The sequence below is a fragment of the Rhinolophus sinicus genome, chromosome 4, assembly GCF_057876585.1.
Source record: "Rhinolophus sinicus isolate RSI-liver-muscle chromosome 4, RSI-T2T, whole genome shotgun sequence".
NCBI classification, from domain to species: domain Eukaryota; kingdom Metazoa; phylum Chordata; class Mammalia; order Chiroptera; family Rhinolophidae; genus Rhinolophus; species Rhinolophus sinicus.
In genome coordinates this window covers 2,648,627-2,671,250 of record NC_142504.1, presented here as the reverse complement: position 1 = coordinate 2,671,250, position 22,624 = coordinate 2,648,627, and the positions used below count along the sequence as shown (strand labels likewise).

The 22,624-nt window shown below is 50.2% G+C and overlaps 2 protein-coding genes across 8 annotated transcripts in view; both read left to right on the top strand.

Moving 5' to 3' along the window:
* The window catches only part of GRB10 (growth factor receptor bound protein 10), a 127,392-nt gene extending 113,724 nt beyond the window's left edge, over nt 1–13,668 (top strand). For 3 of the 4 annotated variants that reach the window (XM_074341042.2, XM_074341040.2, XM_074341041.2), the window contains 6 exons: nt 1,055–1,132; nt 2,037–2,153; nt 2,979–3,045; nt 3,200–3,287; nt 7,898–7,991; nt 10,768–13,668. In XM_074341042.2, the coding sequence (XP_074197143.1) occupies nt 1,055–1,132; nt 2,037–2,153; nt 2,979–3,045; nt 3,200–3,287; nt 7,898–7,991; nt 10,768–10,914 (591 nt within the window). In that variant the 3' untranslated portion in view covers nt 10,915–13,668. Of the gene's footprint in view, nt 1–1,054; nt 1,133–2,036; nt 2,154–2,978; nt 3,046–3,199; nt 7,992–10,767 lie in introns of all 4 variants that reach the window. The other variant, XR_016021011.1, reaches the window with a different exon arrangement.
* A 4,265-nt stretch (nt 13,669–17,933) lies between these two features.
* DDC (dopa decarboxylase) overlaps nt 17,934–22,624 on the top strand; it is a 51,666-nt gene continuing 46,975 nt past the window's right edge. For 2 of the 4 annotated variants that reach the window (XM_074341055.2, XM_088797643.1), the window contains exon 1: nt 17,934–18,071. The gene's annotated coding sequence lies outside the window, so the exon portion shown is untranslated. Of the gene's footprint in view, nt 18,072–18,192; nt 18,300–21,596; nt 21,731–22,624 lie in introns of those variants that run through there. The other 2 variants (XM_074341056.2, XM_074341057.2) reach the window with 2 other exon arrangements.

The following is a 22,624-nucleotide window of genomic DNA, read 5'->3' as shown; positions in this document are numbered from 1 at the left end:
TGATGGCAATTTCATAGTAACTAGCAAAGTGATTCCACCAGCTCCTGAGTGACAGCTAAGCACGTGACGGCAGAGCACACGTCACTTTCCATTTCCCACCCAATGCTCCTGTGTGCACACGTGTACCCCATGTGTCTGAAATCACTTGTGTTTATAAAGCCCACACGAGTTGCAAGTTAGTTGACCGAGACAAACTTGGCTCATATCCAGGGGTCTAGAGAAAACTGATTTGGTCACCTGTGGCCGACACATGCAATGGCCTCAGAATCTTGATAGTAAAACCCCCAGCCCTCACTGGCGCTTCCAGCTGGTCCGAGACTCATGGTGGAGTCACTTGAAGAAAGGACCAGCAGAAGGAGGCTTAGCTCACAAGTCTCTTTGGAGATTTCCTAGGAGACGCCACAGAGCGTGCGCTCTGGGGACGGGGGTCCCTGTACTTCTCTGTCCCAGAACCTTATTTTGTTTCATTTTTGCCGCTGATAAAACAAAAAGATTAAAATGAAAATTTTACTGTTTCATAACAGAAGAGGATATGTTAGTGTTGGAATAAGATACTGTGTATCGTGGACTATTCCTTTACAAGCGAGATTTAAATCTGAATGCCCATCAGCAGGGACCTGGTTAAATGTGTTACAGGATATCCATTCACGGAACACTCTGCAGCTATAAAAAGAGCTGGCTGGCTCTCTGGGCTCCCTTGTGGAAAAATAGGATACACTGTTAACAATTCAAAAGCCCAGTGCAGAACTGTGTATAGAGAGCGTGCTACCACGTATGGGGGAAACATTTATATTCGCTGTGACATGAGTAAACACTATAAGACTGCAGGAGAAGGTACAGGGGGAGCAGAGGCAGCTGTGCAAATGGGGGCAGGAGTGGGAGGGAGGCCTTGGAAGTGTTACATATTTGTGTTTTGTGTTTGTTTGCTTTTGGTCTGCATACATATACTTTGTTTTGGAAAAGGCAGAAAGGGGAATGAGGGGGGAGCGGTAGCACGCCCGGAGGGGCTTTGGCAGCCCCCAGCCCTGGTGACTGACTCCGCCTCCCCCTGCAGTACGGAATGCTCCTGTACCAGAGCTACAGGGTTCCCCAGCAGAGGAAAGCCTTGCTGTCCTCCTTCTCCACTCCGGTGGTAAGTACAGCCGTGTCCTTCCACAGCCAGGCCCCGCTCAGCTGCCACATCCACACGTGCGGTGGACGTCTCGTCTCGGACGAGGTTGCCAGGAGAAGCTCCGGGGCGAGCTCTGCCTCAGACAAGCAGCATGTCCCACAACATCCCGTGTCCCAGGGGCTGGCTTTGTGGTCTCACCAGTGGGACTGCCAGGAGCGAACTCCTGTGCCATCCCCGCCCCACCACGCAGTCCCCTCCAGGCAGGTCAGGTTGATGCCCAGAATGGTCCCCAGCGGCCTGGGCTCCAGCCAGGGGCCGTGGTCCCTTCATTTCCGCCCTGAGATCCATGGGTGCGGTGACCGTGATGCTTGAGTCCTTCGCTGCCGAGAGTTGAGAGAGCGTAGTGAGCCCTCCTGGTCCTCAGGACATACTTGGCTTCGCAAAGGTGCAGAAACGCTCATCGTCTGCAGTGTGATCTCAAAGGTCCTTCGTGTCTGTTCCTAGGACACTGTGCCACATTGTGACACAGAGAGAGGCCACATGTTTCCCTGAACTGCCCTAGCTGAGGGAAGGATGTGGATGCCGGTGGGGACTGGGCTCAGCCGTGGAATCTCCGTTTCTCTGATGCCCAGTAGTATCGGCTAGGGACCTGAGATGGACCATGCGGTCCACACCCCGCAGGCACCAGCGGCCTCACCAGCAGCTTTTGAATACCGAGAGGGAACTGGAACATTTCTTATTCTTCTTAAGAGAACCCCTAACTGGTTTTAGCTCAAGGGCCCTTTCATTGCTGAATTTTCAGCAGACCTTCAGAGAGTTGGGAGGTGGGAGGGGCTCTCCCATCACCCTTTTCCTAGCCATTCCCCTGAGTGCTGCTGTCGCCTGGTGCCCTGCCCTTCAAGACCCTGTGGCCTTATCTTTCCAGCGCAGTGTCTCTGAGAACTCTCTCGTGGCGATGGATTTTTCTGGACAAACAGGAAGAGTGATTGAGAACCCAGCTGAAGCTCAGAGCGCAGCCCTTGAGGAAGGACATGCCTGGAGGGTGAGCCGCGGCCCCTCCAGGACAGGCCCCAGTGCGGGTGGCATGCCAGCACAGGGCTTCTCCAGGAGAATGGCTCTGTGGGGCTGGCAAGGGGGTGAGGTACTAGGGAGGGAAGGTGGCAGCGAGTTCTCCACTGCCGGGCTCCTCACGTTCTTAGCACCCGGCCATCCCCACTCTCCTGTCCCCTGGGTTCCCCAGGAAGGAACAGGGGAGGAGCAGAGCCCTCTGGCCTCTTGGCTCATGCACCAAATGGCTCCTGCTGAGTTGCTGTCAGGCATCTGTGGAGAGCACGGAGCCCGTGCCTCATGGCTGGACCACTGACTGGCCCCGCAGTCTTGAATGTCCTCTTCACTCTGAGGTCCAGTTCCTACTGTCCACGCAGAAGACAGTCACCCAAATTCCAAGCTTGCCTGAGTATTAACGACAATGTACAAAACAGGAGCCCACAACGCTGGCTCAGACGCCATTCCCCTAACTTCAGTTCCGAGGGTGCCCCCAGCCCAGCTCTCTGACGAGCAGTGTTCAGACCCCCCCCCCAGAGTGCGAGACGAGCTCGTGCTCTTCTGCTGAGATTTATCACCCTCCCCGACACCCTCTGTGTGGGAGATGAGTCTTCGCCTCGGTAGTGGGTCCAACAACAACGCGGATGCTTCCCTTTCCGTTTTTGACAGCTGTAAGCTCTTGTTCTCCACGGGGTGGCTTTCACTCCAAGGTCCAGGGCCCTGCCCCTCCCCCCAGGCCAGGCTTCCCACCCCAGGTGTGTGCACAGGTGCTTGCAGGTCCGTCTGTCTGCTGACGCGTGCTAACGTGGCATTTCTTTTGCAGAAGCGGAGCACCCGGATGAATGTGCTGGGTAGCCAAAGCCCCCTGCACCCATCGACCCTCAGTACAGGTAAACACCGCATGTCGGCCTGACCTTTTGTACGTAAAGAGACTAACCCGTGTGCCCCAGAGCTGCAGCAGGGAGTGGGGCCCTGCGGGGCCGAGGCAGCCGTGCTGGGGTAGCCGTCTGTCCGCGGCCGCCCACCCTCCTCTCCCCCCCACAGTGATCCACCGGACACAGCAGTGGTTTCACGGCAGGATCTCCCGGGAGGAGTCGCACAGGATCATCAAACAGCAGGGCCTGGTGGATGGGTAAGGACGTCTGCCCGTGGGAGCTGGCACCCGCTGAGCTTTGTTGTGCGTTGTGTGGCATGTGGTCTGCTCAGCTCCCCAGAGCATCCGGGACGGTGAGAGCCTCACAAAAGAGGAGAAAACGTGCTCAGAGGTAGGAGTGTTGCATGGGGGTCACCCACCAGTAAGTGTCAGAAGAGCGCTCGCCATCCATTTCTGTTCATACTCATCTGTTGTCATCGTCTGTCTGCTTGTTGAAACTACGCAGACAGAGAACACTAGCTAGCTATTTTTAATTAATAAGGCCATGGACAAATGGGGGGGAAAAACATGTTTGCTTGCACCTGTTGATTTGTGCATTAAATCAGTCAGCTTTTGCTGAGAACAAACATCCCCAAACCTTAGGGGCTTAAAAGAACAAAGTATGTCATTTGTCATGATTGGAGTCTGTCGAGTGTCTCTTGTCACGTGGGCCAGCTCAGTGGGGGCTGAGATGGCTTCACTCACATGTCTGGTGACCAGTGTTGACTGGTAGCCGTAATGACGGGGGGACTGGATACGTTTCCAGCAGCCGTCACTGAACTTGCCTGGTTCCATGTGTCAGCACAGTGTATAAGACCCTTGTTTTCCATTATTCCTTCATCAGTTCTTAGCTGAAATTCTTTCCCTTGCCATATATTTGGTTTCCAGGAAACTGTAGCTAAATACTTGATTTCCCCTTAATTGTCAATTTTCAGAATCGTGACTTAGTGTTCTATCTTCTAGTAGTGACAAATGAGGTGATTTTTTGTTTGTTCGTTTTTTAAACTATTATTATAAACTTAGATTCTTATGTGGTTGATTTGTTTCAAGCAAAAAAACGCATTATTCTTGATGCTCAATATGTCCTCTCTTTGGCCAGTGGGATCTCTTTCAAGTCGGCCCCTGGGTTCTTTCGACCCAACACTTAATAGTTTCATTTCATCGGTGACAAGGTACGTTTGGCTCCCATGACACATTTTTCCTAATTCTTTCTCATGGAAAATGGTGTCTGGAGACCATAATCTGTAGGTCTTTTCCATGGACAAAGCTCGGACGTGTGCTTTTCTAAACTGAAAAATAAATTATGGGTTCACATTGAAATTGCCAATTCAAATTGAAGTTTGCAGGGTCTTTAGTTTTTTTATTTTATTGCATCTCTCTTCTCTTATTCTGAAAATCTTACTAACAACATTAACTTACTTGTCTTACCCCACTCTGTACTTACTTGCTTTATCCCATCTAGCATCTCGAAAATACTAATACTATATTTCTTCCATAAGACTCCTGGATTCACATTTTTCCGCAGTCCTTTTAATGCTTAAGGAATGTTAAAAGACCAAGCTCAAAGTCATTCTCTGGGGTTCTACAACCAAACTGCTATGTAGGCAGGTTCGTTTAATTCCTTTCTGATTTTTTGTAAGTGGATCTGATTTTTCTCTTTGGCTCAATGGTGATTTTTAAGTGTTTGAAAACATTTCTGTGGTTCCAGAGTCAAAACTATAAAACAAGGCACTTTCTCTGTTGGTTGTGCCCTGCTCCCCACCCCACGGTAGGTGGCCATTTTTATCAGTGTTCGTTTATCCTTCTGTTGTTTCTTTTCTAAAAGATAGGCGAAACCTATTTGTTTTCTTATTCTGCCCTCCTTGTCCTGGGTCCTGAGCGTTGGCTGCCCAGGGCTGGGGACAGGTCGGCTCATGGCGTATCCATGGCTTCCAGGTGCACCTTATGGCTCCATCATTTCATAGTTTTGCTGCTTTCTCTCTGCTGGGAGTCCTTAGACGTGGGAGTGTCAAGTGAAAGGGCTCCACTGCTGAGTGACCTAGGGAATTTGCTTAACTGCTCTGCACCGCTTCCCCACCGTAAAAGGAGGGTAGTAGCAGCGTCGCTGCGATGGCAGAGTGAGTTAATATGTGAGCTGTGACACTGACCGCCGTCTGCCCCTGGCACCGGCAGCTCTGCTGTGCTGATACTCTGATTGCTTTTAGCTGCTGGTGCAGGAGCTCGGTTCTTCCGTGAGTGCACGGGCGCACACTCGTAAGAGCTCCCCACACCTGACTCCAGGTCTCCACAAAGGTGGGGACTGACCTGTATCTCACCACTTTGCTTCTGTGTCGCTCAGCGACTTCTTTCCCTGGTGGGACCCCTTGGTGTGCGTGGTCCCCCCAGTGCAGCTCTCAGAAATCCTGGATTCTGGGTTTGCCAGTTGTGATCGTGTTCTCTAGCTGCTGTGGACATCGTGCTGTAGTGCAGGACACTGACCATGTGACAGCCACTGTCTTCACAGACCCTGTGGGAGAGGTGTTATTCCACCCTTTGCGGGTGATGGAACCCAGTCATGCAGCTCGTACGCAGCCATCCCACAGCACTCGTGGCTCCTTGGTCCCTGTACACGGCTGCAGGCTCCTCCAAAGCAGCCGTCATTCCAGATATAAAACCCTGAGGCGTGACCGCGAAACCCAAGCCTTTGGGGCCACTGGCGTCTGTATTTCCTGGGGTCGTGCCCCCAAACTTCAGGGCAGACAGGGCGGCGTCTGTGTCTGCTCCTCTGTCAGGAAGTTAATTAAAGGGACAGGTGAGAAAGGGACAGCCCCAGCTTTTCCTCTGGGATGCCCTAGAGTCCTGCACTCCCCTGGGTTTCCAGTAATGATGGCAAATTTAGAGTGAAATGACTGAGAAAAGCAAGTGGGCTGTTGAGGCAGGAGGCACCTGGCACGGCTCTGCCCGGGAGAGGAACTGGACCTTGCCTTCCTCTTGCCGAGGAGCACACACCACCTGCAGGCCTTGTGTCATAGCACCGTACTTCCAGGCGCCCAGCGAACCCTGGAATTCTGGTTGGGGTCTCGAAAGTGTATTTACGTGCTCTGAAGTAAAGGGGTTGTATTGTCAGGGAAGACTGGAAAACCCAGAGGCCCTTGGGAGTCATGGTGAACATTCCCATTTTAAAGGCTCTGAGAAGTCCTGTAGTAAAATAAAACTTTTACCTTTTTAGCACAGGATTTTCTAGCCTTGTTTAACTGCACTTCATTTTAACGTTATAGTGTAGAAAGTGATGATGTAGCTGAATACTGCAGTTTGGTTTCTAATACCTTTAAAGTATGTTTCTACTCAGGCCATTTCGTCATCGTTGGATTAGGGCCTTGGGACTTTTCCTTTCTAATGTACAGCTGTTTATCTCACCAGCTGATTCCCAGATTTGTTCATGTAAAAGCAATGATTTATGCTTCTTTGTGCTATTTTAACATTTTAAATAGTTCAAAATAATTTCAAATTGCAAGAGTAATATAATGAATTCCTATGTGCCATTTACCCAGTTACCCTAACGGTGAATATTATAGCACATTCGCTTTGTCATACTCTCTTTCCGTTTCTCTCTCTCCTTTCGTTTTGTCTGAACCGTGTGGGAATAAGTAGTGGATGATGCCCCTTTATTCTGAATTATTTCAGTATGAAATTTCTAAAACAAGGTCTTCTCTTATTTCCCCGCAACACCGATATAAAAATCAGGGGGTTAACGTCAATGCAGGCCATCGTCGAATGCACACACTGAGTCACTTTTTAGCAACAGTCCTAGTTAAGTTTCTTATGCAAGAGAAAAGAACTTCGTAATCCTAAATCCTCTCATAGGCCGGCATGTCTCCTGAGTCTTCCATTGACACTTGTTATGAGTAGAAGCCAGTCATTCTAGAATGTGCTGCGGCTCGGCTGAGTCTCTTTGCTCCTGGTTCAGTTTCAGTGTTGCATTTTGGCAGAAGAGCCCGGAAGTGCGGCTGAGACATTGTCACTGCTTCCCGTCAGGACAGGTTGTCTCAGTCCCCATGGTGTTGACTTGAATACTCGATGAAGATTGTATTGACTGGTTTTTCTAGTGTAAAGTCACTATTTTCCCCTCTGTAATAAATAAGTACTAGGGGGTAGATGCTTTGAGACTATGAACATATTTTGTTTGTCATCAGATTTCATCTGCTGGTTGTTGCATCCATGGTAGTCTGTGGTGACGGCCGGACAGTGGTTCTCTGACCCATATTCCTTCTCTGTGTATTTAGCAGGCCCTCTGCTCTCAGGAAGAGCTATTCCTTCTCCCCTATTAACTTACTTGCTCATTTATTTACAATACCAGTGTGGGCTCACGATTCTTTTCTATTCCATGGATTATGATCCATTCCTTCTGGCATTTACTTTGATGCCCAGGTTTGGCCAAGCTGCCTCCTGGGTCATCATTCTTTTAGCACTTCCTTACTCTTTGAACAAAATGTTTCAGCTTCATCTTGCACGTTCACTGCCTTAGTCATAGAATCCACAGTGTTCCCAAGGAGCCCTGGTTCCTTTCACTGAAGAGTGACATTCAGAAACCACAGTCTGGGTGCGAAGGGTGCTGTTGCTGCTACAGGCTACTCAGATGCTGAGGTGTCCTGAGGCGTCATGGCGACAGGCAGAGCAGGGAAGTGTGTGTGCGTGCAGGTGTGTGTGTGTGCGTGCAGGTGTGTGTGTGTGCGTGTGTGAATGTATGTGCGTGTGTGTGTGTGTGTGTGTGTGTGCGCATGTGCAGATTTATAAACATCAACTCTGGATTTTTAAAATTAACGATCAACTGATTATTTTCTATTCTCCAGGCTTTTCCTCCTCCGTGACAGCCAGAGTAATCCAAAGGCATTTGTACTCACACTGTGTCATCACCAGAAGATTAAAAATTTTCAGATCTTACCTGTAAGTATTGATTTTTTCATACTAATCCTCTTTTTTTTTTTGCTTTCTGGTGTTATTCTTAATGCCATTTTCAAGTTACAGACTAACCAGACTGTAGATCATTAATTATCATACAGTTCCAAGCTCACAGGTGAGAGACTTTAGAGAGTTTCTTGAGAAGTTTGTTCTGTGAACGTGAACAGTGTTTCCCAGGAAGTTATACTGAGAAGGGCGGTCTAGTCCCAGCTGCTGCGGAAGCGGCACCTGATGGCAGGAGCAAGGTGAGGTCAACTGAGTCTACCTTTGAACAATTCCAAAACCTAGAGGAGAACCGTGAGTGGGGAGCCCGGTGCCAGGAGCCCAGGTAGGTACGGTACGGTAGGCTTGACTGTTGGCCACTTGAACTGAGGAAGCGTCTGATTTGTGCTGGTGTGCTCAGAGGTGATTCGAGAAGGCTGTAGAGACTCGTGTTCACGGCCCCCTCTCCCCCCAGAGACTCGTTACCTCGCTCCTTCCAGTGGGTCCTTGGGTCACAAAACTGATTCTACCTTTGAACAATTCCAAAAACATAATTATCGAATATGTTAGTCAACACCACCTTTTTCACAAATGACAGTTAGGTTTGTCAGATACAACCTAACTCTCTCCTTGACGTTCCCCAGTTCAGATTCTTGTTCATGATTTGGGCGTCATGTAGGAGACAGGTGTCCAGGCCTCCAGGAATTCCCAGTTTAGTTGCAGAAAAGATATACAACATGAATACCAAACGTTTTACATAATGAATTGGTACTCACAACTTTCGTGAACTATTTCCGGTGGAACCCAAACCCAGGAAGTTTTCTGCCAAAAGAGGGTAGTGAGATATTGTCCTCTCAGTCACTCTGTCCATTACAAGTAAACCTCTGAGAGGCCTTGAGGTCACTGAATGTGTGCTTCACTGGTGGGACCTGGGGGTTTTCAAGCTGCTTTGAGCCTGGGACCTCAGAGTAGCCGTCCTAAGAACCACAGTGGCAGGAAGTGTGAACTGGAGAAGCTTGTGGCCATTCTTGGTTAGTGTTGTCAGCTGGGCACAAGCAGCCTGCTAAGCATCTGCTGTGTGTAGCCTCTTCCCACTGGGTTCTGATGCCCTTATTTTACAGATGAGAAAGGGACAGAGTCTGGGTTTGAGCCCAGTCTTCCTAGATTCCACAAAAGATACGTAAACCTGAGAACTGTTACTTGAGAGAAAGTGCTTCATTCACAGTCCTTTTTGTTTTCACTGCATTGTATTATAGACACAGATGTTACTCTCTTTGCCTAAAATATAGGACGAATTGAAAAAATACTTTAGAGCAGGCAGAATATGTAATGCCGTTCTCCCCTATAACCCGAGTCCTCGAATTAGCAGGGGGACAGTAAGTTGATACTTACAGCAACAGGGTTGCAGCTCTGTGCGTGAACAAAGACGCCTGGGTGTGTGTGTGGCTCCAGCAGTGTTTGTGGTGTTAAGAAGTGGTTCTAAGTTTGTTAATGGACTGAGGTTTGAAGCTAACTTCCTCCATGGTAACATGCAGTGTGGCTTTCCTATGTGCACTGTGTTATAGTCATTGAACTTAAAATTTGCTGAGTTAAAACTGATCTTGACCATTGAACAACATGGGTTTGAACTACACGCGTCCCCTTGTGTGTGGATTTTTTGTCCATCAATACTGTAAATGTATTTTCCCTGCTTACGATGTTCTTAATAACATTTTATTTTCTCTAGCTTACTTTATTTTAAGAAAACAGTATGTAATATAACATACAAAATCCATGTTAATCAACTGTTATGTTAAGTCATTAAATTTTGGGGGGAGTCAAAATTTATATGTGGATTTTCAACTATCTGGGGTTCGGTGTCCCTAAGGCCCCGCATTATTTAAGGGTCAACTATATAGTTCTTTCTGGGAAATATTGTGCAGCTCCTCCATTTCAGTAAAAATAGTTACCAAATAATCCAGCATCTGGGAAAGTTGCTTTTCCTACATGATCTTAATTAATCTTTTACAGCAAATCCAACATTTGCTTCATAATGAACAAAGTGAATATCAGGGCGTGAAGCAGCTTCCCCTCCCCAAGGTCCTATAAGAAGGACCCAGGGTGTGTTGTGTGGACGGTGCCCACAGGTTACCTGGTCAACCTCACTCTCCCCCATAGGGTATGCTGTGTGGATGGATACTCACAGGTTAACTGGTCAACCTCACTCTCCCCCATAGGGCACGCTGTGTGGATGGTGCCCACAGGTTACCTGGTCAACCTCACTCTCCCCCATAGGGCGTGCTGTGTGGACGGTGCCCACAGGTTACCTGGTCAACCTCACTCTCCCACATAGGGCGTGCTGTGTGGATGGATACTCACAGGTTAACTGGTCAACCTCACTCTCCCCCATAGGGTGTGCTGTGTGGATGGATACTCACAGGTTACCTGGTCAACCTCACTCTCTTTTGTGGGGTATGATGTATAAATGGATGCCCACAGGTTAACTGGTCAACCTCGGCCTCAAAACAGGCGAGCTGAGAAGAACTTAGAGCTTTTTCCTATGACCACATCAGGGAACAGGGGAGCCAGCTGTGGCCAGCGGACCTTAGGGACTTGGTAGCTCCCAGCCCCAACACCCCTCTCCCAACCTTCTGCCCTGACCCTTTCTAGCTCGCCTTGCTGACCCATGTGCTTGGTGTAGGAACCGAACCACGGGCAGCTGGAGCAGCCGCTGACCATGGGCCCTCTTCCGCCCCCTGAGGTATGTCTCTAACCTGGTGAGTGTTCTTGTGTCTCTTAGTATGAGGACGATGGGCAGATGTTCTTCAGCCTTGACGACGGGAACACCAGATTCTCTGACCTGATCCAGCTCGTTGACTTCTACCAGCTGAACAAAGGAGTCCTGCCGTGCAAACTCAAGCACCACTGCATCCGCGTGGCCTTGTGACCTCAGATTTCGTCTTGACTAACGATGGGAGGAAGTTGACACTGGAACGAATACAAGTGTCTGCGTTGTCAAGAATACACATGACTCCGTACCTTGGGAGCGAGATCAGTTCCTTCGGTGCCAACCAACCAAGATTGATTAGTTTGTTGGACTTGGCAATGATTTGCTGCTGCGGATCCAAGAGGATCCCTCTTTCTGCGCCGGCCAAATCGGGGGTGGGGGGTGGGGCACGGAAGAGCAAGCGTAAATTTGAAGATAAACTGGAATGATCATCTTGGCTGGGCCACGTGGGAACCAGAGCGAAGTAATTGGAAATGAACTCTTGCCCTGGAATAATCTTGACAATTAAAACCGACATGTTTACTTTTTTGTATCGATCACTTTTTGCACTCCTTGGTCTTCAAGGTCGGATTTGGCCTCTGGTGGAGGGGATGTGGCTTTTTGGTGCCTACAAGATGGAAAGACAGTTTTGAATGGGCCGACGTCAGAGATGGAGCACGGGCCCCCAAATGATTCCAGAGGGTGGTCCCGCCTTCTGCAGGTCACCACAGGTGGATTCAGCTTCCAAATAACAAACACCCTCACCCTTCCCAGTATACTTGAAAAGCATTTTTTTAAAATGAAAGGTGTCACCCGTGGTCGGCATTTGGCATGTTTTGTGGACCAGTCAGACAGCCCTGGTCTGTCAATCACTTCTCTATGCACAGGTGTCCATGCTCATGTTATTAGCATGTCGTGTCTTCCACAGTTCAGGAGACTTGCTGTGTTTGGAAAACTCACCGTTCCACACATGGCAAGGCTGAGTGGCCGCTCCTCCAGTTGGAGGCAGGCCAGCCTTCGTGAGACACACCTGGTACCCAGCAGTGGATGCCATGCCTCACTGTCCGCCTGGGGTGCTTTCAGCCTGTTCTAGAATGATCACTGCCTTCCCTACTGCAGTGGCATGAGTCCTTTCATGGCTGTTCTCCCTCGGGGATTGAAGGACCTAATGAGAAAATGGCGCCTGCGTGGCTTCCTGCAGTGGCCCGTGGGTTTCCATGCTGACAAAGATGGAAACATTGAAAGGGACGCATTTAGAGGTCTGTCCTTGATGACCTCCGTCCTGCTGAGACCCTCGGAAGCCAGCGGCACGAGGCAGCTGGAGGCTTCTCAGCTGCTTGTACCTCAGCAGTTTGGATGTTGAGGAGTTTCTGTCAACACAACACTGCTTCCCCCGCCGGAAGCCAAGTCAGACGGTGGTTGAGCTTTTCCTCAGCCCCAGTGCCCTGTCCCCCAAGCTGAGTTACCAGGTGTGAGCATGGCCCTGACTTTTCCTCTGGTCTCTGACAAGCATCCCGACTCTGTGGTGAAAAGTGATTTTCAGTCCCGAGATAGCGGCTCTCACCCTTGACTGACCCCTCTGAATGTTGTGCCACTGGCCTGTCCCCTGCCGACCTCACAGTGCTCCCCAGAAACACACATACACACAGTTCAGACAGACCCAACGGGCTTCGGTGACGCAGACCTGCTGTCAGTCAGTCTGTGGTTTAGAAACACTGTATTTCAGTTTACAGGCCACACTCTAATCGTTTCCCACGAAAGGTGTACTTATGCAAATGAAGAATTTTCAGTCAAACATGTTTTTAACCCAAACGCTCAATTGAACGCGTTTTCCTCCTATTATCGCCAGCTCATTGTTCACACCATTGACGTCAAGTCTTGCCTGGCAGCGTGCACGCTGCTCCTAAACTTCACTGAGGGGACTGACTCTTTAGTGATACTGTTACACAGTTTTCTCGTCACTGGTTGGATGTAAAATCTTTAAAAGTCATACAAAACAAAACTCCACGATTTCCCCTTCTGTTTACATAGACCAGTGTCCACCAGTGACATGAGACTCTCACACCCCCTCCGATAGACCGCTAGTGTCTGCAGTATTTCATATTTATAAATATGCATTTTATTTAAAAGGAGACCAGAAGCTTGACTCTGACTCAGTTTTGTATGTAGCTGGTATGACATAGTCTTTTGGACCTTCCCGGCCACAGTGAATTTTTGGCGAGTGTAGCCTTCGCACAGTACCCTGCTCGCCCCATACCGGGTGCCCGGGAATGCCTCCTGCAGCCAGCCAGTCCCCCCAGGAGGCAGGCGTCCGGCCCCGCCAGCCCGGGGCTGAAGGACATTCGACTCGTATTTTTGTATTTAAAATGACATGAATGTAAACGGGGCAGCTCAGGGTCGTTCTGCAGCCTGTTGACTCTTCCTGTCTGCCTGTGATTTTTGTTTCATAATGAAAACTCCATGTAGCAACCTGGACTAAGTTGAGAAGGAAACCGCCAGATGCTTCGGGCGTTCGGGTTTCCTAGACCTCTGTTACCTTACGTGTTAGACTTCCAGAACATTTTATTGTTTGCTAAACCTTGAAGAAATACGTGCCTCAGTCTAGAAGTTTTGTCTTCTCTTTTCTGCACTCAATGCCTGACAGTTTGGCCAATCGGTGCACCTTTCGGGGGAGGGACTTGCTCTTGGCAGGTGGGGAAGTCATGGCACAAGCCTCAGTGACCAGAAAGTGGCCTGACATGTAAACATTTTCAGGGAACGCAGAAGGTGTTCACTCAAGAGACAAAACCTTTGTTCCATGCGCTTTGCTCCTCTCTGTGTATAGCTCTTCGGCTCATGAACCTAATTGTAAACTTTCAGGTATTTTTGTACAAATAAGGGACTGATGTTCTGTTTTCTTGTAATTCAAAATAAACATTAATACAGCGTTCTTCATTTTCTGTCGTGTGGAGTGTCTGTTTTTGTATGTTGATGCGCTCCGACTGATCAGCCACTAAAAGCCTTTGACAGTTATTTAGAATATTAACAATGGGCTTTTCTGCACCAGTTAAAAACAAGTTAGAAAGGAGGTGATGTGTGATGGGCATGCGTGCTTGGCCCTGCCGAGAGGCTGGGGTCTCCTATGAGCCACCAGGCTGGGTGGGCTCCGTGTGGGTGCTGGGACCATGGCAGCGGGCCTCTTCCTGCAGCCCACACCTCAGTGCTTCTGAGGTAGTCAGGTCTCCACTCAGGTTTGTCAAACACCTCAAGAAACCCAGAAAAGTTCACATTTGACAAGCCCCATGGCCTATTTTATACTGCGGTGGGACAAAGTGGCAAGAACCTGGTTTTTCTAATCGAGCACGGAATTGGCAGAAAGATGAAGAGAATGGATGCCTTGTGTCTCTGGTTCCCCATGACCTCACATGGGGGACCCTGATATACCACTGACCGCCCCCCCCCCCAGGCAGGCAGAGTCTGAATATATGGTCACGAGCCAGCCGCGTCCACTGGCTGGAGCACACCAGTGACATTTTGAACTCTCTTGTCACTTGTTTTCAGAATCTGAGTCCTTGCTTTCTGATAGTCTGCCTTAGAAGGCAGGCCACTCTTAGGGGAGAATAATAATGAGAGAGAGAGAGAGAGAGAGAGAGAGAGAGAGAGAGAGCATATGGTGGGGCTGGTGTGTAACTGTAGGGTGTGTGTGGTGTGTCCAGGGTGTGGGAGGGGGGTGTGAGTGCCAGGTGGGGGGCACGTGGTGGGGTGCAGAGAGCCAGGCTGCACAGGTGCACTGACGTCAGAGCGGTAGCTGTGTGGCAGTGTAAGGTGTCATGACAAGGAACAGCCTGCCATTTTCACCCTTCCAGAGCCCAGGGTGGGGGAGGAATTGCTGGGCCAGGGTCTGAGATGTAGGCTGTGCTGGTCCCTCCAAAGAAGATGATGCAAGCGTCACACTGGTAAGCGGGATTTCTTCCGGGATCACATTTTTAAATTGGTTTTTAAAATATGTTTTGGGTAATTCATAAAATTATAAGAAGGGATTTTTTAAATACTAAAAGCATTAGCCTGTTACATCTAAAAAGTAAAGTACCCTAGAACTGGGTTTTAGAATGAGAGCGTGAACTCAGTGTTGTCTGTCCTCATCTTGGAAGTTGTACATTGACAAGAGTCCCCTTCGTCTTTCTGCCCTTTCTGGTGACTAGACAAGACAGGTCTTGCCACTTTCACTGTCCACTGCAGTAGAAAACAATGCCATTGGCCTTGTCACTGTGATCTGGGGCGTAACGAAGTCACGGGGTGAGCAATGCTCAACTAGGAAACATGTGACAATATCAGACATTTTTGGTGTCACAGCGGAAGGCTGCTAGATTCCAGGCGCTGCCAGGCGCCCACCAGATGCTACTGGGCATCTGCTGATGACTGGCCTGGGCCTGGCGGGCTGGCGTCTGCACCTGTGCCAGACACAACCCTCGAATGTCCCTTCGCTGAGGCACAGCCCTGTCTTTCCTGGTCCTGCTCCAGGTAAGAGCTGTCTCCTTCCTTCACCAACAACGCTCCTTAGAAAGTGGTTGGTGTTCTCAGTGCCTCTTGTGTTTTAACATCCTGTTACCTCAGCAGTGTTTCCACTGTGCCCGGATGGTTGCGTCCCCTTCCCTTGCACACTGCATCTCCACTTAACAGAACCCCACTCCCCAACAAAAGTGTTCCAAGTCCTCGTGGGCCGGGGCAACTTAACGGCGCCTGCCTGAGGATAAGTGAGGCCCCCCCCACCCCCACAGTGAAGTCGGGGTGTCTGCCAGTCACAGCACGGAGGGATCTTCAAGCTTCATTCAGTTGGAAATATGTTCTGTGGAAAAGCTCCATGGCCTAACGAAAGCCCCCAGGATGTACATGTCATATCAACAAGGTCCAAAGCAGACACGGGAACGCAACGCTGCCCATGATTTATTGCTTCTGAGCCCACAGCTGCCTGCTGCTGGCTGCTGTACCTCTAGAGGCGTGTGAGCTGTCCCTGGTCACCAGAGCGCACCCTGTCCTTTATGAGGGTGTCTGCCCCGCGGGGATGACGCTGCTGCCCTCTCCTGTGTGTCAGTCCCACGCCCTATGGGATTTTTCTGGGGTTACTAACAAAACACACTACTTGCCCTTCAATCCTTGTCTCAGGGTCAGCTTTGAAGGGGACGCAAACTAAGATCAGGACACACTGGAGCCAGACAACACTATTCGGGGTGGAAAGGCTTTCTCGCAGAGGCCACCCCCACAGCCCCAGGCGGCAGCATGCGCTTCCAACTCTAGTCTCGGGAGGATTTTTTCATCTTTATTAAACTTATTGGGGTGACCTTGGTTAGTAAAATTATACAGGTTTCAACTGTACATTTCTATAATATGTCAGGAGGGTGTTTTAATGTCGGAACAAAGGATTTCACAGTTCCTCTTGAAAAAGAAATCTGTGAAAGGAGCAAGGATTTTTCTTTCTTTTTTTTTTTTTTTTTAAGAAAACTGGTAGGGGAACTGGCATCCTCCCACGTGTCCCAGTGCGTGGTAAAGCGGTGATGGCTTAAGTACTGCACGGACATTCACGGACAATTCACTAGAACTTCAACAACGGGCTCAAGAGTCAGGTTAGGAGACAAGGACCCTTTTCCAAAACTAGTGATGGGAGAATCAGCTCACTATTTGGGGGAGCTGGGTCAGCGATTAGAGAGCTCTACCCTGTGCCTTACCCCAAAATAATTCCCAGGTGGAGTGAAGATCTAAAAGATCAAAGCACCACAAGGAAACAGGGGTAAATACACATGCCTTCTGAGTAGAGCAGCACTTCGCAAACCTGGCACCAAACAGCCCGGAAGCATGGAGTCAGGATTCAGAGATGGGAGCATATAAACGGGGAGAACTCGGAACATCCAGGAACAGAAATCACAGTCAACGTGGGGAAGGGTACTGAGTGTGATGAAATGTGGTTCTATTATTAAGTGGGAAAAAGAGGTTGCAAATGGCATGTACAGTTTTATCTCCAGCTTGTGAACACGTTTGCACTCCTGGAAAAAGTCTCACAAGCTCTCCCGGTGTTTACAGCAGCTCTCTCTCAGAGGTAGGATTGTGAGTGTAAGTTTTCATTTTTGCTCTCCGAACGTTCTTTCATATTTCCCCAAGGAACGTACGTTCGTTTTGGAAACGCTTTTAGGTGGTTTCTTTCCAGAGAGCTAACGTGCCTTGTGCACACTGGAGAAGGCCATGCACGTGTGTGCGTGGGGATGAGTAGCATGTCCCCTGGTTAAACTAGGAACTACAGCGAAAGAACGGTGTCACGCAAAGGAAGAGCTGGCTGGCAGCATGAAGGAACCGGCCAGGGGGGTGTGTTGGCAGGAACATTCCAACAGGAAAGTGGATGCCCTCAGATCATACAACTAAGACTGGGCCCATCTCAACAATCATCTCCCACTACCACTCAAATGCCTCTGTAGGTTTGACTCCTGGGAGAGAAACTGTTGATCAACGTGACATTACAATTCTTTTTGTAAATTTCAAAATGGTGTGCCCTGTTCTCTCTTTCTTCAGCCTGTGACAAATGGCCCTGGTCACAGCCACTGTCCTCCTTGCCTTGTACCTGGTCCGTTAGTGAACTTGTGGAACACAGCCTCACATTCACTCTGCTCTTTGTCCTGCTGAGCCCCAAGTTTGGAACACCTGCAGGTTTGCCAGAAAGACCAGCCCTGCGTCCCTGCAGACTTCTCTTGTGCAATCCTGTGTGGCTGTCTCAGCCCTGCCTTAAGCTCAAATATAATTCTGTCCACTTTTGTTTCTCTAGAAGTTTGTGAAAATCCCATCCGGAGTCCTGTTTCACACATCTTAGCTCTCCTCCCACTGTGTTTGGGGACAGAGAGCTGGGACGTTGCAGCTCAGTTTGAGGGCTGCCCCAAAGTCAGGCGGCCCTCGGCCAGGCAGCCTTCCCACAGGGCAGGGCTGTCCTAATGGGGCTGAAAAGTGGGAATAGGGGCTGCTGGGGAAAATGTAGGATTTTGGCGACTGGCCAATCTAGCGGTAAGAAAGAGCCAAGATGCCAGGGCTGTACATGAAACTAGGGCTCTGCAGCATGAGTGTCCCAAGTTCCCCAGACACGTGCCGCTCCCCCCAGGTTTCTGGCGGCGTCCTCGACCTATAGCACCATCAGAAATTAATGCTTAACCAGCATAAGGGGCTGAGCGTGCAAGGGCGGGGGAACTTGAGCTGAAACTGCAAGGAAAGCAGCCTGCCTGAGCACTGACCCCCAACTGCTTCTCCTCCAAGCTTCCTCAATCCCCAAAGCCGGAGGATCTCATAAAGCAGAGCAGCCCGCAAGGAATTACAATTCCCAGCAAGTAAGTCTCCGGTTTTACAGTTAATCAGATTATTATTGTTGAAATGGCAACTCTGGTACCTTGACCTCTGATGCCATAGTAGTGAAGGTCTGCTTAAAGGTTAACTCACTTGAGGGCGGGAGGTTGTTATTGGTCCTCAATGCTGTCTGTCATGCTGCAGGCTGGCAGAGCTGCGGGAACAGCTCTGAGTATCACACACAGTCACTGGTGTGGCCCCTGTCTGACAAGGTAGGTGCGGGAGTGATCGCATGACTGTCTCTCATTAGCACAGGGGGCAGACCTGCACTCTGCTTCTCTCACCACTTTCCACCAAGGCGGTTTGGGCACGTGGTTCTCCTGCCTCTGTTTCTTCCTCTGCAAAATGGGGATCTTAATATTATAGCACCGGGAGGATTAAATAACGTAATGTTTGGAACATATCGGGCACGTGGGAGATGGTTAATAAATATTAACACGTCCCTTATCTTCTTTGGTTACTAAGAAGAAAGATCACGTTTTCTCATGTTTATGTGACATTTCTGACAAATGCTTGTGTTTCTATTGAGGCATCTTTTTCTTATTGAAAAGGTGTTTTTATATGATTATCTAACCCATAGTTAGCAACATGCGTTTTAAATACCTTCCCCCACTTGGTACTTTGTCTTTCTAGTTTCTACAGTTTGAAGAACAGAGCTTAACAGTCACGCAGGCAAATGTGTCTGTCTTTTATGGTTAGCTGATTTAGTGGGTCGTTTAAGAAATCCTGCCCCTCCAAGGTCATAGAAATATACTTCTCTGTTGTCCTGAAAAGTTTGCCCTTCAGTTAAGGATTTACTCTACCAGGAATGTATTTTTGTATGTGGAGTGAGAAACAGTTCAATTTCATTTTTTCCCACCTGTTGACCAGTTGTCCCAGCACCATTTCATAGTCCATTTTTCTCTGTTGATCTGCTTCTCCACAGATGTCACTTTTTTGTGTGTGTGTGTGTTTTTTTTTTTTTCCCCTGGGTTCCCTATTCTGTTTTGTTGGTCAGGCGCCTATCCTTGCAGCAGAAACATTTCATTTTTACAGCTTCATCTGTCTTGATAAGTGTGGAGCAAGGCTCCCTGTAACATTCCTTTTCTAAGAATATGCTGACCATTTTTAGACTTTTGCTTTGCCAGGTATATTTTGGAGCCAGGTATACATGTGTTTGGAGTTTGATTTAGAAAGTTATTGAATCTGTTCATCAGGTTGAGGAAAAGATATTTACAACATTAGGAGTTTCTATCACCAACGGGTGGTATTGTCACGTATTTGGGTCCTCAGTGTCTTCCCATGAGCTTTTATGGGTTTCTTCATACAGGCCTTGCACGTGTTTGGTTAGGTTTTGTTCGGTCCGTCCCACTGGCCAGCCCATCACGTGAGTCCTCTTGTCGCTGGTGCTGTGGGCGGGGCAGCGCTGGCCCACGGGTGCCCTCACGGGTGGCGGGCGCAGCTCACGCCCGGAGTTCGGAGCCCGACGTCGGTTTCACCCTGTGCAAGTCTTGACCTCCGCTTCCGCTTTCCCTTCCTACCTGAAATCTGAAGCCTGTCTACTGTCTCTGCTCTTGCCCACTCCAAGCCCCGGCTGACCGAGGGAAGCCGGAATGGCTCTCACACACTCGCTCTGCGGCTCCGCTTCAGGATTCCCATAGCTTCTCTTTCCGTTGGAGCCTAGTCCAGGCCCCGCCTGCTGCAGCCTCCGCTCCGGGCTGTGCCCGCCACCCCCGCCCAGCGCCGGGCACAGGGGCTTCTCTCTCTGTGTATTCTTTCGTGATCTGCCTGCCATCCTGCATTGGGAAACCAGTAGACCCAGCCACTCACGGCAGGAGGACAGGCTGGCCTGCCAGTGAGGAGTGTGGGTGATGCCCGCTCAGCCACATGTTAGCTGTGTGACCTTGGGCAAATGTCCTAACCTCTCTGTGCCTCTGTCGCCTCGTCTGTAAAATGTGGATACTGATAATATCTACCTTGTAAGGTACTTGTGAGGGATTGAATGATGTAAATATGCCAATAATAGAAACTTCATAAATGCCAGATGTTACTAGTGACTCTTTGTGAGATGGAAGAGTGCACACTCTTCTCAGCCCCTGGTCCAGAGGTCAGTGCTGGATGTCAGCCTAGCACCACCCTGTACCCCCTACCTGCGTGGCCTCCATGTATCATCCAGGGTTTACCAAGGGCCTGTGCTGGGCCGAGCTGTGTGCTGGGAGGGGCTTCCCTGCAGTGGGCAATGGCCCCAGGTCTCCTGCTAGAGCCCTGCACACGTGCCCCCTGCGGAGCTGGGTCCTGTCCCCACACACGCACACAGTCGCAGGGCCTAATCGCCTTGCTGCTCTGATGTCCATGCCCAGCCCGCATCCTCTGTGGAGGCAGTGTGTCAGCCTGGTCCCTGGACAGCCAGCCCACCTGCTAAGAAGCAGCCCTACCCTGGAGGCCACCTTCCCTGGCCCATCAGCCCCCACACGTCTCCACCACATGAGCTCTGTGAAGAGGTGCTACATAACTAAACCCAGGGTGGGTGGCTTTCTAGGTGGAGTTCCTGGCTCCTGACACAGGCCCTGAGTGTGTGTATCTGTGTGGGGGGAGTATGTGTGTATGTGTGTGCATGCATGTGTGTGTGGTGTGTGCATGTGTGTGTGGTGTGTGCATTGTGTGGTGTGTGCATGCATGTGTGTGCATACATGTGTGTGGTGTGTGCATGTGTGTGTGGTGTGTGCATGCATGCGTGTGTGTGTGCGTGCATGTGTGTGCGTGCATGCATGTGTGGTGTGTGCATGCATGCATGTGTGTGCATGCATGCGTGTGTGTGTGTGTGTGGAGGGAGCAGAGGAGCCCACCTGCCTGGCCTGGCCTGAGTGAGGTCGCCTAGGCCCCCTTTCCAGGTCCACAGGGCTCTGGGCTCCCCTTAAGAGAAAGGAACCACGCCCTCCTGCACTGATGAGCCCACCCAGGCAGTGGAGGAGGAAGAGAGCCCGCAGCACAGTTGGAAGAAATTTGTGCTTTGAATGCTGGTAGTTCAGGGGTAATGGAACGGCTTTGAATCAGATGAACCTGGGTTCAAATCCTCGCCGACATCTGCTTCTTTCTCCGATTTGGATTTGGAATGAGGAGCTTAAGGAGCATGGCACAAGAGCCTCCGTCCCTCCTAGTGTGGGGTCCCAGTAGTGCCAGGAGAGAGGGTGGGGGGCTGGCCCAGCCCAGGTCCCAATGCTGTCGCAGAGCCAGAGTTCCGGGCTGCCCAGGTCCAGCCCGGCTCCTCATCACCCTGGAACAGAGCCGGGGAGCCTGGGTTGCTCAGAGGTTGCCCAGGGTCTCCGGGAGAACTAGCTGAGTTCTGGGTTCTTCACAGTGAGCTGGAACACAGGGTGCCGTTCCCTTGGCCTCTTGCCCCCCGCCCCCACCCCCAAGCCCTTGCAGGTTCTGCTGTCCCCTAGGTCCTGCTCTGCCCTTCCCAGCCATTCTCTCCTGGGTTGGGGGTGGAGCGGGAGGCGACTGGAGGGGGCGACGCTGCCGGCAAACAAGCCACTGGCTCTGATTGGCTTGGGGGAGGCGGACACTCTGTCTACATAAATGGCAGTCGCATCCTCTGTGCCTTTAACTGTCACCGGGAGAGGAGAGAGAGGGAGGACAGAGCACAAGGAAATCCTGGCTGCTTGTGAGTATGCTCTTTGTCCTCAAAGCCTGGGACCAGACTGGAGAGCCCGCTCCTGGGGCCATGACCCTGGGTTTGGGGACTGCAGGCTGGGTTGATTTCCACGCAGGGACTTGGCATCCAGCTGAGGGCAGGTGGGGGTGCTCGAGGAACTTGGTGAGGAAACAGGTGCCAACCTGAGTCTACTGCTTTTCGTGTGTCATCTCTGAGGGACAAGTCAGGAAGACTTGGAAACTTGTGATGGTTTTTAGCCCGTGTTCTCTGAGCCTTGATAAGATGTAACTGAGTGGGAATTGTTTTCCAGATGGTTCACGATGCATCTAGAGCCCACAGGGCGAGGCGATGGGTGGAAGGAGAGGGCTGAGCCAGTTAGACACGCCCGGCTCCTGCTCTCAGCTGTGGAGGGGAGAGAGCCGGACGGCCTCGTACAGCCTGGTTGTGAAGGACCGGGCAGGTGGGCATCATGGAACACTTGTTAATAAGCAAGTAAATTGCAGTTCGGAAAGCAGGAGCAGCTGGAAAATGCTGTGAGTAGTCCTTGTGCCCCAATACTGTGTTTCCCTGAAAATAAGACCGGGTCTTATATTAATTTTTGCTCCAAAAGACGCATTAGGGCTTCTGTTCAGGCGATGTCATCCTGAAAAATCATGCTAGGGCTTGTCCAGTTAGATCTTATTTTCGGGGAAACACAGTATCTTGTTTTCTCCAGTTTCCAAGGGAAATCGCAGCAGCTGGCCTGGGTTTTTCCCTTGATCCCATCTCTCTCTTAAACACTGCTCACAGCTGATTGCTCATTCACATCAGTGTTTTCCTCCTAAAGGGAACTGAAAGCAAACGTGACAGTTGCAGTCTAAAAGCCCCCCTCTTTCTGCTTAGGGGTGACCCATAAGGTCCTGG